The sequence below is a fragment of the Balaenoptera physalus genome, assembly GCF_965194825.1.
Source record: "Balaenoptera physalus genome assembly, chromosome: 19".
NCBI classification, from domain to species: domain Eukaryota; kingdom Metazoa; phylum Chordata; class Mammalia; order Artiodactyla; family Balaenopteridae; genus Balaenoptera; species Balaenoptera physalus.
In genome coordinates this window covers 21,576,566-21,590,186 of record NC_138900.1, presented here as the reverse complement: position 1 = coordinate 21,590,186, position 13,621 = coordinate 21,576,566, and the positions used below count along the sequence as shown (strand labels likewise).

At 49.1% G+C, this 13,621-nt stretch overlaps 1 protein-coding gene across 3 annotated transcripts; it reads right to left on the bottom strand.

Moving 5' to 3' along the window:
• Positions 1-674: 674 nt before the first annotated feature.
• On the bottom strand, positions 675-12,780 carry LOC309648708 (protein C19orf12 homolog). 3 transcript variants are annotated; one of them, XR_014256757.1, is made up of 3 exons: positions 8,389-8,587; positions 2,815-4,030; positions 675-1,653 (listed from the first exon to the last, which is right to left on the bottom strand). XR_014256757.1 is itself a non-coding variant. In XM_082437655.1 (3 exons), exons 2-3 carry the CDS (start codon positions 8,546-8,548, stop codon positions 3,765-3,767), a joined length of 426 nt encoding a protein of 141 aa, XP_082293781.1. In that variant the 5' UTR covers positions 8,549-8,558; positions 12,662-12,780; the 3' UTR covers positions 2,973-3,764. The 3 variants fall into 3 exon arrangements, 2 of the variants coding, with proteins under 2 accessions (XP_082293781.1, XP_082293782.1); XM_082437655.1 differs by lacking the exon at positions 675-1,653 and adding an exon at positions 12,662-12,780 and having other exon boundaries at positions 2,973-4,030; positions 8,389-8,558; XM_082437656.1 differs by lacking the exon at positions 675-1,653 and adding an exon at positions 8,702-9,057 and having other exon boundaries at positions 2,973-4,030; positions 8,389-8,558.
• Between the last annotated feature and the right edge of the window lie 841 nt (positions 12,781-13,621).

Here is a 13,621-nt window from a genome sequence, read left to right as displayed (position 1 = left end):
CACCCGCTTGCCCACTAGATGGCACCTCTCAATGAGTAACGGGGAGAGGACCCTTCCTCCACACCCTGAGCCCCAGTCCTCCCGCATTGCAACACACCCCGGTGTCTACTTCCAAAACACAGAAAAATAGAAAAGTTCATTCTAGCTAAAAATACACCATCTGCCTGGAAAAATCTCGCTCGGCACTGTCACGTCAACACCCGAAGCAGGTTAATAACCGGCCCAGAGCAGAAGGTTTCTTTGTATAATTACTGGGTCCCCCACCAAGGCTTCCTCCTCGGCTGCCTCCCTACGCTGCAGCTGCTGGCACTCCCCTGCTGCTTCCTGGCCACAAGCCGCCACCGCCCCGCCAGCCCTCTGCTCAGGCCAGGGCCCCCTCACTCTCTGCTAGGCCTGGGCCATGGGGGCCCGGGGGCTCTCAGCACCGCCTGGGTAGGTGGCCGCCAGGAGGTCACCCTGGCCTTGTCAACCCCACTCATAATCCAAAGATAAATGACTCAAACCAAGATGTCAGTAATCACCCTTCAAATTAACAGAGCTTTAAGACACTCTCATTCTATTTCTTGGTGAGGATGTGATGAGATGTGCACCCCCAAAACCTGTTGCTGGGAGAGCAAATGATTGATACTGCCCCTCTGGAAAGAGTTTTGACCGAATAGAACAACAGTCTTAAGAAATATTACATACTTTTTAATCCAGCAATTTCACGTTGAGGAATCTATCTTACAGACTATCTATCATAATCGAAAATATGAACAGAATATGCACACAAAAATGTTCACAAAAATGCAGCACTATAATAGTAAAAACCTAAAAAAGACACTACAGCAGGTATGTATATATGGTTTAGTGCAGTGGAATATTATAAAGCCATTACACATGTTTACAAGAGATTTCAAAATACATCACAAATGTTATTTAATGTTAATTGGTAAGAGTGTTCAAAAAGGTCTAAACACTAAAGATGCAAATATGTTAGAAATACACATACATAGCATTAAAAGGTTTGCACAAAATATGCCAAATTTGTTAACAGTGGTTTTCTAGGTGGTGACACTTTTTTTTTTTTTTTTGGCTGCGCTGGGTCTTAGTTATGGCACGCGGGATCTTTCGTTGCAGTGCGTGGGCTCTTCGTTGTGGCATGCGGGCTTCTCTCTAGCTGTGGTGCACAGGCTTCTCTCTAGTTGTGGCGTGTGGGTTTTCTCTCTTTCTAGTTGTGGCATGCAGACTCCAGGGCGCGTGGGCTCTCTAGCTGAGATGCGCGGGCTCAGTAGTTGTGGCACGCGGGCTTAGTTGCCTGGAGGCATATGGGATCTTAGTTCCCCGACCAGGGATCAAACCCTCATCTCCTGCATTCGAAGGCAGATTCTTTACCACTGGACCACCAGGGAAGTCCCATGGGTGGTGATACTTTTAATGGTTTTTATTTCATTATACTTTTCTGGATTTTTCTGTTTTCAGCAATAAACACTGACAAATAAAAGAATACTATTCAATGACTATCTAAAAACAGAGTTAAAGGAATATACAAGAAATTGGTATAGTGGCTGCATCTGGAAAGGGGGCTGGAGCAGGGGTCAGTATAGGAGGATGCCTTCCTTTTCCATTTTTATCTTCTGATGTCTTCTAAGTTTTGTACTAGGTTTGTATTACCTATTCAAAAATAAATAAATGAAAAAATTTCAAAGAAGATGCAGAAATACTAAAGCCACAGTTGCTGGGAGTAGAGTGTGAGGGGAAAGCAAGGAAAGTGCTTTCAGCTCCTGGGGGAGATGAGACTCGAGGCCTGGACTCCTCTTGGGCCTAAAGTCCACCGCAAGTCACCCAGGTCCTGGCTAGGCCAGTGACTTTATTCTGTAAGGCCTGCTTCATCTGACCCCAAATAGGTCAGGAGTCAGGCCATCTCCTCCCGAGAGTGGTTTTCCCAAGGGTAAAGCTAGGCAGGCCGGGGAATGGACTCCATTGGACATTGGTGCAGGACCTCCGAGCTGGAACCACCTGTGTCCCCTGGGCCTGGCAGAGTAGGACCCAACACACGAGTTGAATGGGTGGGGCCCCCCCCATAACTACCCAGTCACCTTCTATGAGTCAGGATAATCATCTAAAAGGACTCCACCCTGCCCCCCATCAACCCAAGCAGTGCAAATGACCAAAGTGGCTTCATCAACCCCAGGAGTGTGGCCTGTAAAGGGCACCTGATGTGTGCTAGATGAGGCCAGATAAAGAGCAGCTTTTCTGGGCTTCCCTGGTGGCCCAGTGGTTAAGAACCCACCTGCCAGTGCACGGGACACAGGTTCGATCCCTGGTCCAGGAAGATCCCACATGCCGCGGAGCAACTAAGCCTGTGTGCCACAACTACTGAGCCCGTGCTCTAGAGCCTGTGAGCCACAACTACTGAAGCCAGCGAGCCACAACTACTGAAGCCCACAAGCCACAACTACTGAAGCCCGCGTGCCTAGAGCCTGTGCTCCGCAACAAGAGAAGCCACCGCAGTGAGAAGCCCACGCACAGCAACAGAGACCCAACACAGCCATAAATAAATAAATAAATAAATAAATAAATAAAAATAAATAAATTTATAAAAAAAAAAGAGCAACTTTTCTGAGATAAAAGCTTGATCCTTCCTTAATCACCCTGGGTTCTAATTTGCCCTGAAGTTTTCTTTACACACACGGAGGCACGGGATACTGACTCTGCTCAGCAGGAGTGCCTTCCTCTGCACCCCAGGGAGGACGGTGCAGCTTCCTTCCAGGTCCCTGGGACCCAAGGGACATCCTGTGGTTGCTAGGGAGGCTCGGGGCAGTGTGTGCTCACCGGCAGTACAGGGAGCCACAGCAGCCTGGAAAGTCAGGTCGCGGGCCCTGCAACCCGGAGCTCTCATTCCTTCTTTAAAGTCACAAATCCGATACCTTCCCTTCCCTTGTGCTCCACGTGTACAACTTCAAATGTCAGAGATACTTTACACAAATAGGTGGAGAAAAGGACTGTTCAGAAAACATTTATTGTAGTTTGATGACACTTAGTCAAACTGTGGTTCTGAAAGCAAAGCAAAAACAATATTAGGAGAAATTTAGGGTGGACAGATTTCTTAGAGATAGTTTATGATTCTACCACTTCAGAAAGAGCAATAATTTACTGAAAATATTTAATTTAAAAAACAGAACTCAGGAACTACTATGACTTTTCAGATGGGGAAAGCAAGCCCCTGGGAGGGTGAGAGCCCAGTCGGGCAGCTACTGGGGGAGGGGCTGGGTGCCACTGACGTTTGTGGCTTCACTCAGCAGTCCGACTGCCCCCTCCCTGAGGCCACTCAGAAGTCACTGGGTGGGGAAGGGGCATTCAAGAGGTAAACATGATTCCAGCAGGGGACAGCCCCTAGGTCCCAAGGGAGGGCTGGTCCTGCAACGGCTGCCTGTACCGGCATCATCTTCACGTGATGAGATGAGGAGGCTGAACGTGAAGACCTTCTTCCAGCTCCTGTGTGAGCGAGAGGGGATTCAGAAAACTGCCCCTACGTGGCAGCAGTCACAGCTTTACCGTTCACCAGCTTCCCAGCTGAAGGGTTGTCAGGGCACACAGGTGCACACGGCCACAAAACGCGGCATCTTCTCAAATAATTCCAGAACACGATATAGCACAGTCCCAGCCTCTCCAGCAGGAGATTTCGCTACAGTTTAGGGTAATATTCTGATGATGTGGGGCTTCCCGCAGCTCCCCAGTCACCTTCCACGAGTCGGGGGGACCCCGCTTCCCGGAGCGGAGGCCTAGTCGTCGTACTGCACTTCCGCCCGGAGCTCCTTGGTGACGTAGTTGGTCAGCATCGCCAGCAGCTGCTGCTGCAGGGCTTCACTGCCCATGACCAGCATGGTCAGCTGCACGGCGTCCGTCCATTCCAGGTGCCTGATGATGGCAGTGGCTTCGTTAAAGAGCTTCTGCTGCTCGGCAGGTGGCAGCTCCATTATGATCTGAGGAACTGGCTTAAACTGTCCACTTGTCATCCACGCGCCTAACAAACCCCCGACGGCCCCCCCTAGAAAACAGGAAGGACTCAATTAGTCGGTCATTTATATTCATAAACGATAGCCACAGGTTCTCGCTGAGTTCACATCTACCGTCGTGACGAGTGGGCACATTCATGAGCGGGTCAGAATGGGCTTGGCTTCATGCCTGCTCCGCCAGGAGGGCAGAGGGCAAAGGTTGACGTGGTCTTTGGTCGATTTGGCTCAGATAATTGTCACCCAAACATGCCCTCCCCTAAGCTCTGTGCTCACAGTGCAACACAAAGCATCTCCCCTCCTGAGAGCTGTGCTAACTAAAATCCTCTTCGTGGGCGGAAGGTTTCCATGCTTCTCATAAAAATCTCTCTCATCTCAAAGAACAGGGCTGAGAAGCAAATGCATTTTCAAGGAGAACCATCTCAGTGGTGAGGCTGAGTTTCCTCCACTGGCTGGCTAATTTGAGCCTTAGCCCTGAACTTTGAAATTTCCAGTGGAACCACGTGGTTATAAAAGACCCTGCGGACAGATGAGGAGGTATTTTCTCTTGAAGCAATGTTTTTCATACAACCCCTCCAAAGTTGTATGATGATAAATAACAAATTTAATGTATTCAACTACTTCTCTTTCTGCTACCCCAAAAGGGCACAAACATTATTTTTAAATGTCAATTTATTATTATCAAAGTTAAAGCACACTATTTTGGAACTTGAAGACCTTGTATCAATGGAAAGTTCTATTTAACCAGGTCAGGTGCAGTCTGCTACAGGAAGATGTCCTAGGGCAGGGGTCTCAAACTCAAGTGCCTACAGGGGCCAGGCAGGTAGCTGAAAGGAGTGAAGTGAGCTGCGTGGGACTGTGGTGACCTGGAGAGATAGGTCGCTGTCTAAAGGAGACGAGGTTACCCTACGCCAGCCAATTGCTGCCACATGGAATACCAAGTATGTATCTTTTAAAAGTCTTATGATTTTTAAATATGGGCAATCAGATATTGAAAAGACGCAGCCCAGCTGGACTTGGTGACTTTCTTCAAAAGAGTAGAGTATGGAAAGGGGAAACAGTAACTTTGCAGTGGAGAAACCTGGCGGACATGACCTTAGCCAGTTGATCAAGGCAAGCATCACAAGAGAGGTCCTGTGGGTGTCATGTGTCCCTGAAATGTGTGACAAGAAGGGCGCTGCACCTCCAAGGTATTCTTTCCAAAGATCCATAACCACAGTCTACTCAGGAGAAAGACATCAGGCAAACCCAAATTGAGAGGAGTTCTCCAAAATACCTGACCAGTACTCCACAAAAGTATCAAAGTGGTAAAAAAACAAGACCGGAGAAACCCTCAGAATGGGAGAAAATATTTGCAAATGAAGCAACCGACATGGGATTAATCTCCAAAATATACAAACCGCTCATGCAGCTCAATATAAAAAAAAAACAACCCAATTCAAAAATGGGTGGAAGATCTAAATAGACATTTCTCCAAAGAAGATATACAGATGGCTAAAAAGCACATTAAAAGATGCTCAACATTACTAATTATTAGAGAAATGCAAATCAAAACTACAGTGAGGTACCACCTCACACCAGTCAGAATGGCCATCATCAAGAAATCTACAAACAGTAAATGCTGGAGAGGGTGCGGAGAAAAGGGAACCCTCATGCACTGTTGGTGGGAACGTAAACTGGTACAGCCACTATGGAGAAGAGCATGGAGGTTCCTTAAAAAACTAAAAATAGAGCTACCATATGATCCAGCAATCCCACTCCTGGGCATATATCTGGAGAAAACTATAATTCGAAAAGATACATGCACCCCAATGTTCATTGCAGTACTATTTACAATAGCCAGGACATGGAAGCAACCTAAATGTCCATCAACAGAGGAATGGATAAAGAAGATGTGGTACATATACACAATGGAATATTACTCAGCCATAAAAAAGGATGAAATAATGCCATTTGCAGCAATATGGATGGACCTAGAGATTGTCATACTGAGTAAAGTAAGTCAGACAGAGAAAGACAGATATCATATGATATCACTTACATGTAGAATCTAAAAAAAGGTACAAATGAACTTATCTACAAAACAGAAAGAGTTACAGATGTAGAAAACAAACTTATGGTTACCAAGGGGTAAGGGGGAGGGATAAACTGGAAGATTGGGATTGACATATACACACTACTATATATAAAACAGAAAACTAATAAGGACCTACTGTATAGCACAGGGAACTCTACTCAATACTCTGTAATGGCCTATATGGGAAAAAAATCAAAAAAAGAGTGGGGTAAAAAAAACAAGACAGGGGAGACTAAAGAGACATGATGATTAAGTGCAATGTGCTGTCTTGTGCTGGATCTGGGACAGAAAAAGATCATGGATGCAGAAACTGATAAAATCCAAATACAGTGTGAAGTATAGTTAATGTAATGTTAGTGTTGGTTTCTTAGTTTTGACAAGTGTACCTTGGTAATATAGGAACTGAAACTGGGTGAGAGATATATGGGAATTCTCGGCATTATTTTTGCAACTTCTCTGTAAATCTAATATTATTCCAAAATAAAAAGTTTATCTAAAAGAATGCAGCCCAGGCCAGAAAGAACCCATTTGCAAGCTGGACTCAGCCAACAGTAAGTAAATCTTGCACCATCTCAGGAAACCAAGTGTGGAGGCACCTGGTAGCACACACCTTCTCTGGGGACCAGCCAGCCTCATGTCCTAGAGGCTGAACACTGCCCTTTGACAGCTTCCCCCGAGTCTGAAAATAAGGAGCATTCTAGGGAGGGAGGGCCAGTCATTTACAAGTTTTACTGAACTTTTCCCCATGACACCAGTGAAACACTTAAGAGCTGATAAGAGTTGCACTCATCTGCACTAAACCTTTATGAGAACATCAATATTTGATTTAGAGCAGCACTTAATGCAAAAAGTCGCCAGGAAATATCGACCAGAAAATTACCAACTCTTTGGAAAAGAGAAAATTCCTTTGTTTTCCGGGTAAAATGATGCTCCTGCCCACGACCAGGGGCTGCAAGTAGCGAATCCCTGGGGTTCTCTTTGCAGACATCCTGTTCTCTACCAGCTTTTACTCAATCTGAATAAAATATGTCCTCCCCAAATGGCATTTGGGCACAGCTATATGATAAATGATCCCAGCTAGCCTTCCCTGAGCACATTAGATGGGGTGGGACAAAGATATAGGATGTCACTGAGGAAGAAGGCAATGGCCTTGTCTCCTCCCTCCTGGGCTACTTCCTAGATGGCAAGAAGCTGAAGTCAAGACTCACTAATTCACAGACTTTGGAAATGGAAATGCATAGATGGAAGGTCTGGGGCCACCCACAAGCTGATTTTTCTCCCTGGTGTGGGCTCAGCTTAATACAGTGTCCTTGAATGTCAATCCTGCTACCAGAGGGAAGAACAGAGCAGGAAGCCTTACTGGTGAGCTGGGACACAGAAACCAACCTCAGCAGAAAAGCAGTCACCTCTCCAGCCTGTATTCATGTGAAGACTGCAAGCAATATAGAAAGGACTTCCACCAGACTGTGAGCTTTCCCAGGCCCTGTATCCCAGCACAGGCTGCCTGGCACAGAGGAGGCATTCAGTAAATATTTACTGAGCCCAATGCAGCAGACCATGCCTTAAGCCGATGCCCCTGTGTTGCAGGGTCCATCTGAGGCACCTCGAGGGAGGCCTTATCTGGCCCCTCCTCAAGTCAGGCCTGGACAGCAGCCAGCTCTCTGACACCACCCCTAGCCCATGGTTTGGGCCACAGAGGAGTTCTTCCTGCTCCTAATCCAAAGGAAGCAACTTCATTCTAGCAACAATGAATGATGGGAAAATCAGCCAAAGTTTCATTTATTGCCAGAAACGGGTTCCCAAATAGAAGCAGGTGGTAAAAGAAGGGGACAGGGATGACCACCCTAGGAGTTCGCTTATTGCTTTTCCTGCACTGGACTGATTGCTTTCAGAATGGGGAAGTGCTGTGGGAACGAGCTTATGTAAAGTGGCTCTATAGCATCAGCCCCCAGTAGGTGCCTGGCAAATCTCAGCTTCCTCTCTGGATGTGTAATGGTGATGGGGGGAGGGAGACTGTCCAAGGGACCCAGGACACCCTGAAATCTTCAGACTCTAAGACACATCCCTGGGGGGAAAGGTGTCCTCCAGGTCTGCATGACACAGATGCCATTTGAGAGAGCCCTGCACTTCTGAGACATTCACACAGAAGCTCGTGTTTTTAACAGGATGAATTACGTACCCAAAGATCATTTCACAGAAGCAACCTCAACTCAACAAACTTCTCACACAGGACAGAGGCTTTTATGAGGTCTCTGTGGTTTCAAAGGTCTTTTTTTCCCAACAACTGCACTGTCCCTGTGAGGCACTTGCACTTACCAACGGCTAGTCCTGGTGGGCCGCCCACCAAACCACCAACGAAGGCCACGGCCCCTGTGACCAGGGCGCCCCTCCCGGAGTGCCTGACGGCCGCCCTCATTTTCCTCTCCTCGGAGATGGAGCACAGCAGCCTCATGATGTCCTCCAATGCAACGGGCATCGCAGCAGACCTTGAAGGAAGCATTCCAAAGGAGAGTTTTAATGACTGAAGCGTATTTCTACCCAAATGTTACTCTTCCTAAAGTTTTAAGGAAGGTTCCCCATTTTTGGTACAGAACAGTATCTCTGCTGTATGCACAATGACAGCACCCACCCCAGTCATGTGCCAAGTCCTTTGCCAAAGAGAAAGCAGGACAGCTTTCAGTTAATAAGCAGACTGAATCAGCAGAGTGGATGAAAGGTCTTCTGTGCCCTCTGATTAACTTCTGATTTACAACAGGTTAAGGAGCAACCCTGCCCACATGTTCCACCAGTTCATCACAAGTGAGGCAAGTCTGAGCTCTCTTGCATCAGGGCCTTTCAGCTAGCTCAGGCAATCCCCGAGCACAAACCTTGGCCGAGTGCACAAAGTCCCAGCCCCCCGTCGTCTCCTGTGTGTCAGGGCATCTCAGCCCACACCAAGCCAGAGAAGGGGAAAGCACAGGACTCTGCAACCACACAGCCTTCACCCACTGGATGACCCTGAGCAGAATGGCAGATTCCTCACCTGTAAGATGGAGATAAACCACCTACAGGCTGGATTCTTGCAAGGTGTAAGTAGAATGGAAGCAAAGTGCCTGGAGCGAGTCTGGAACACTGCAGACTCTCAGACATGATGGCTCTAAATGAACGTTTGGTTCCTAACATACACCACTGGCTTCTATAAGCAACCACTCATCGAGACAATCCAGTTCTACTCATGAGACATCAAAGGCAAGGACAGGATGATGTAGTAAGATGAAACAACCAGAGAATAAAAGAAATCAAAGAATTCCAGGGGGTTGCATATGGATGGACAGATGACAGATGGATGGATGTACTTTGGAACAATGACCTTTAGAACAATTCTCTGGGGTCAGGAAACTGTTTGCCACACTAGCAGGAAAAGGACAGGGAGGGGCAAGAGTGAGGGCAGGGCAGGCTCCGCCCCAAGGTTGGTGGGAATGGAGAGCTTTGGCACTGATGGGCCACCTGGCAGGATAGGAAGTAAAATCAAAGCAGCAATGAGCAGGTGGTTCTCCTTCCAGCTTCGGCTAGACCCAAGGCTTGGTGGGCACTTTCCTTTCTCACCAACACTCCCCTTTTCATTTAAGGCTGAGACATGCAAATATTCACTAAATGAACTCGACTGTGGAACTTTGGAGCAGACCCTATTACTCACTATCTTTTGGATATATGAGGTTTTTTTTTTAAACCCAAGGATAATCTAGAATTAGTCTCTAATGTAAAATTATCCTCCCGATCCCGAGAGAGAATTCTGAGCCCTTAGAACAAATCTGTGGATCTCCTGTATCACCAGTCAGAACGTCTTTGTAGTTCCAGGAGAGGTAAGAGGGATCCTGTGCTCCAGCCCCTGTAAATTTCCCCTCTTTTTCTTTTATATTCTTGACATCAGTGATTCTCCACCGGTGCATAGGAGTCACTGAAGATCTTGTTAAACACGGCCCCTATGGGCAGGGTGAGATTCTGTATTTACATGCACCCCCAGGTGATCTTCTGCCCTCACTTTGGACAGCAAGAGTCTATGAGAGCATGACTCAAGATGTCTGACGTCTGTTACTCAGTCCTTGAGTTCAGAAATGCAAAGAGGCATCCCCCAGATGTGTCTGTTCACCAGGGGTGTGAGAGGCAGTGGAGGGGCAGTCCTGCAGGGTTGCCCAAGGGACTAGAGGAGAATTCAAGTGTGTTTGTCCTTGCTCTGGCTCCCAAGTGTCCTGGATCTGCTAAAATGCCTGCTAGCTTCCAGGCCCCTCTTCTCACCAGCGGTGACCACGTGTAGACAGAGCACATGCCCCCTCCTCCTCCCTGCGAGAGAGCCCCCTTCCACCCTTCCAGAGGTCAAGAATTTTCCAGGCACAAATGTCAAGATAACATTATAGCATTATTAACAGCGAAGGAACTGCACTCAGAAATGGGGGGAGAGACAGTAACCTGATTTACACAATGGCCATGGTCCTGTAAAGCTATGCAAACAAAATGTTTAATTTCAAGTACATATTAAGATAACCAAAGGAATTAATTTCATGGTAAAACCTTTCAAAAAGCTAAAAATCCTCCTGTAAAATATCTAGTCACCTTCTAGCTTAGCTCTGGTTTATATCCAGCTTTTTATCTGTCACTTATGCTGAAAAAAGGGAGATGAAGCGCAGGTCCCTCGAAGGCCCCTCTGGAGGCTGCAGTGAGCCTCCCATTCCCAGAGGCATGAAGACCCTGAGCCTTGCCATGCTTGATCTGCAAGTCTGGCTTCTAGGCCAGTGTACTCTGCCCAGATGCCACTCCTAAAACAGGTTTTCTGCAGAGTTATGGATCTGTACTCTTGAAACAGTTTCTGCACAGTAAGGAAAGGTATGTAAAAGAGGCAGGAAATAGACATATACCCACTTCACCCTCTACTGTCTATTAAAAAAAAAAAAACCACAAAACAGAAAACAAAGAAACAGCTTCCAACCTGCTCTGAATGACTTTAAGTCGAAACCCACAGGGGCTAATGAGGCATCACTGTGCAAACGCCACTTCCAACCTCCACTTAGCCCAGTTGGGCCAGCACAAGGCACAAGCCCAGAGCTCTGTAGGACTGGAGAGCCAGCAGGTGTCATGGTGTGCGGGAGGGGAGGCAAGGAAGTGGCCTGATTCCAGCTGGGTTCAATGGTTCCACACCATGGGTAGAGAGGTGGCATTGTGGCTGCCTCCATCCAAGGGAATGCTGGTTTAATTTCCTTGTAAGAATCATTTTAGAAGTTAGAGCATCAATAGACTCTTGTTGTGGAAGAAAGGTTTGCAGCCCCATCTCCTGAGCCCTTGCTAAAAAGCTCAGCCTCCCAACTTCTCCAGGCCTGCCAGATTGAGGAGGGAAGCCAGTCCTGCTTCTCCTTCTCCCACTCCAGCTGCCTTTGTCTGTAAGCGGTAGAGAAGTGGGTGAGGAGGGAGGAGACAGGAGCACTCTGATGGGGACAGACCTCAATGGGGCGGGAGTGTGCCTCCCCCCATATCACACCTATTTCAGAATCAGATCTGTCTACGAAACAGGCTCCGGTCACAGGAAGCCCATCTGCCAGCCACAGGGAAGGCAAATGCCAACGTGAAGCCCTGGTTTCTTGTGAGCACCCAGGCTGGTCTGCCGATTACCGCAGGGATCTGGGGGAGAGGGAGATGAGTCCGTCCCTGGGACTGCAGCCTGGCTTTCTGAGGTGGACCAGATTGTGAGAGATGAGGAGAGGAAGGCTGCAGAGCTAACACAGACCTCCATGCACACAGCTCTTTTTAAAAATTAGAAAAGCAGGGCCTCTTAAGAATCACCTGCAATCCTCAGTACTTTCTACTTTGCTGGTGAAATTTACAAAGCTCCAGCGTGCCCACTGGCTCCTATAAACCGTGTCTTTCCACCTCTCTATGCCCCAGGGCAAAGATTGGATCCCATCAGCAAACATTGTCAGATTAGCCCACAGACTTTTTAAAAACGAATTAGTTGCCAGAATTTAAAATCAAGAGATTTCACATACACCTCAGACTTCTGATTTCTCCTGAAAAATCAAAAGCACAAGCCACACTGGGGCCGCCATCTGCAGCAACCCAGGCCAGAGCCGAGCAGGACCCTAGCGGAGCACACCTTACCTACCTACCTGGCCCACGAGCAGGTCTCTTCACACCCTCTCAAAATATTCCTATTTCTTTTTGTTTGTTTGTTTTAAAGCCTAAAGAAGCTACCAGTCCCCACAAAGCTAATCTCCCCCAGCCCCTAAATCAGTAACATCCCTTCCTGATCATCTCTAAACTAGCGTCCAGATTCTCCTCCCAGAGGGCAAGGCCAACGGTGCTCCGCCCTGCGGATATAACACCAGCCACACGCACCGCGGCTCTGCGGGAGTGACACGCGCGGGCACACGCACACACAGCACTTCCTGCGGGAGGGGACACGCACACACAGCCCTCCGTGTCCCCCCGTTTCTCCATATGGAAAATAAATGCACGAAGAGCGTGCGCCCGGCACGGGAGGGCCACGCCCGCGGCCAGCCAGCACGCCAGCCGCTCCGGGCGCCCCTCCCCCTCCCGGCTCCAGCAGCTCGGAGCCCTTTACCTGCGGAGGCGGCGCCGCGAGGTCACAGGCCGGCAGGCGCGGGGACACCAGGCCGCCCCGCCCGGCGCGCAGGCCCCACCCTCCCGCCTTCCGGCTCTTCAGCGCTGGGCCTTCCGGGGCACCACCCACCTGGTCGCGCAGCCGCTGCCGCCGCGCTCCCGGCCCAGACCCGGCTCCGGGAGCGGCCCTCCCGGATGCGGCACCTGGCGTGGGGTCGCTGGGCCCCTAGGCCGCGCGCACCCCGGCCCTCCACCCCGCCCACACCCGTTTTAAGTCGGGGTTCCCTTGGACCTTGCTCAAGCCCGGGCTCCTCCTGGGAGACCCTTTCTCTCTTTGGCCCTTCGCTCAGGACCTAGGGACCCCTCCCTTCCCCCCACTTCCGGCGCGGGAGAGAGCACGGCAGCCTTGGCAAGTAAAGGCGCTGAATTAATATTCGGTGAATATTCGGGGCAGAGTCAAACATCAGCTGGCCGCAGTGCGGGCACCGGCGGCATCTGGGCCTGGGGGTTTGAAAAGGCCTAGCGCCACCTTTGCTCCTGGGGTTCCAAGGGAAGAGGAGGTGCAGTTTCGGGGCAAAGCTGAGGTTGGGGAGCCTCTTGGGAGGGTGCAAAGGCTGAGAGTGGTGGGTAACAGAAGGGCCAGGGAATACTTTAGGGGGCATATGGAGAAGGCTTCCCCCCATCTCCTCCGAGCCCCCCACACAAGATCTGGCCTGGAACCATCTCAAATCTGAAAAAGACTTCTGGGGGCTTTCCGTGCACTGTCTCACTCAATCCTGACAGCAATCCTGCAACGTAGGCATGGTTGCCATTGCCATATTACAGACAGGAGAAGGGAGGCAGCAAGGCGCAGAGAGATTGGTCTACCCAAGGCCACCAAGATAGGGAGTGTCAGGGTCCAGACTCCATCTTGGGTCCGCCTGCCTCAAAGCCCCTGCTTGTAACCAGCACTCTGCCTTGC

Excerpts from the sequence above, each read along its gene's own strand:
- LOC309648708 (XM_082437655.1), bottom strand. The coding sequence starts at position 8,548 with ATGCCCGTTGCATTGGAGGACATCATGAGGCTGCTGTGCTCCATCTCC. Across the intron at positions 4,031-8,388 it reads CCCACCAGGACTAGCCGTTG|GGGGGGCCGTCGGGGGTTTG; the intron begins GTAAGTGCAAGT and ends CCTGTTTTCTAG.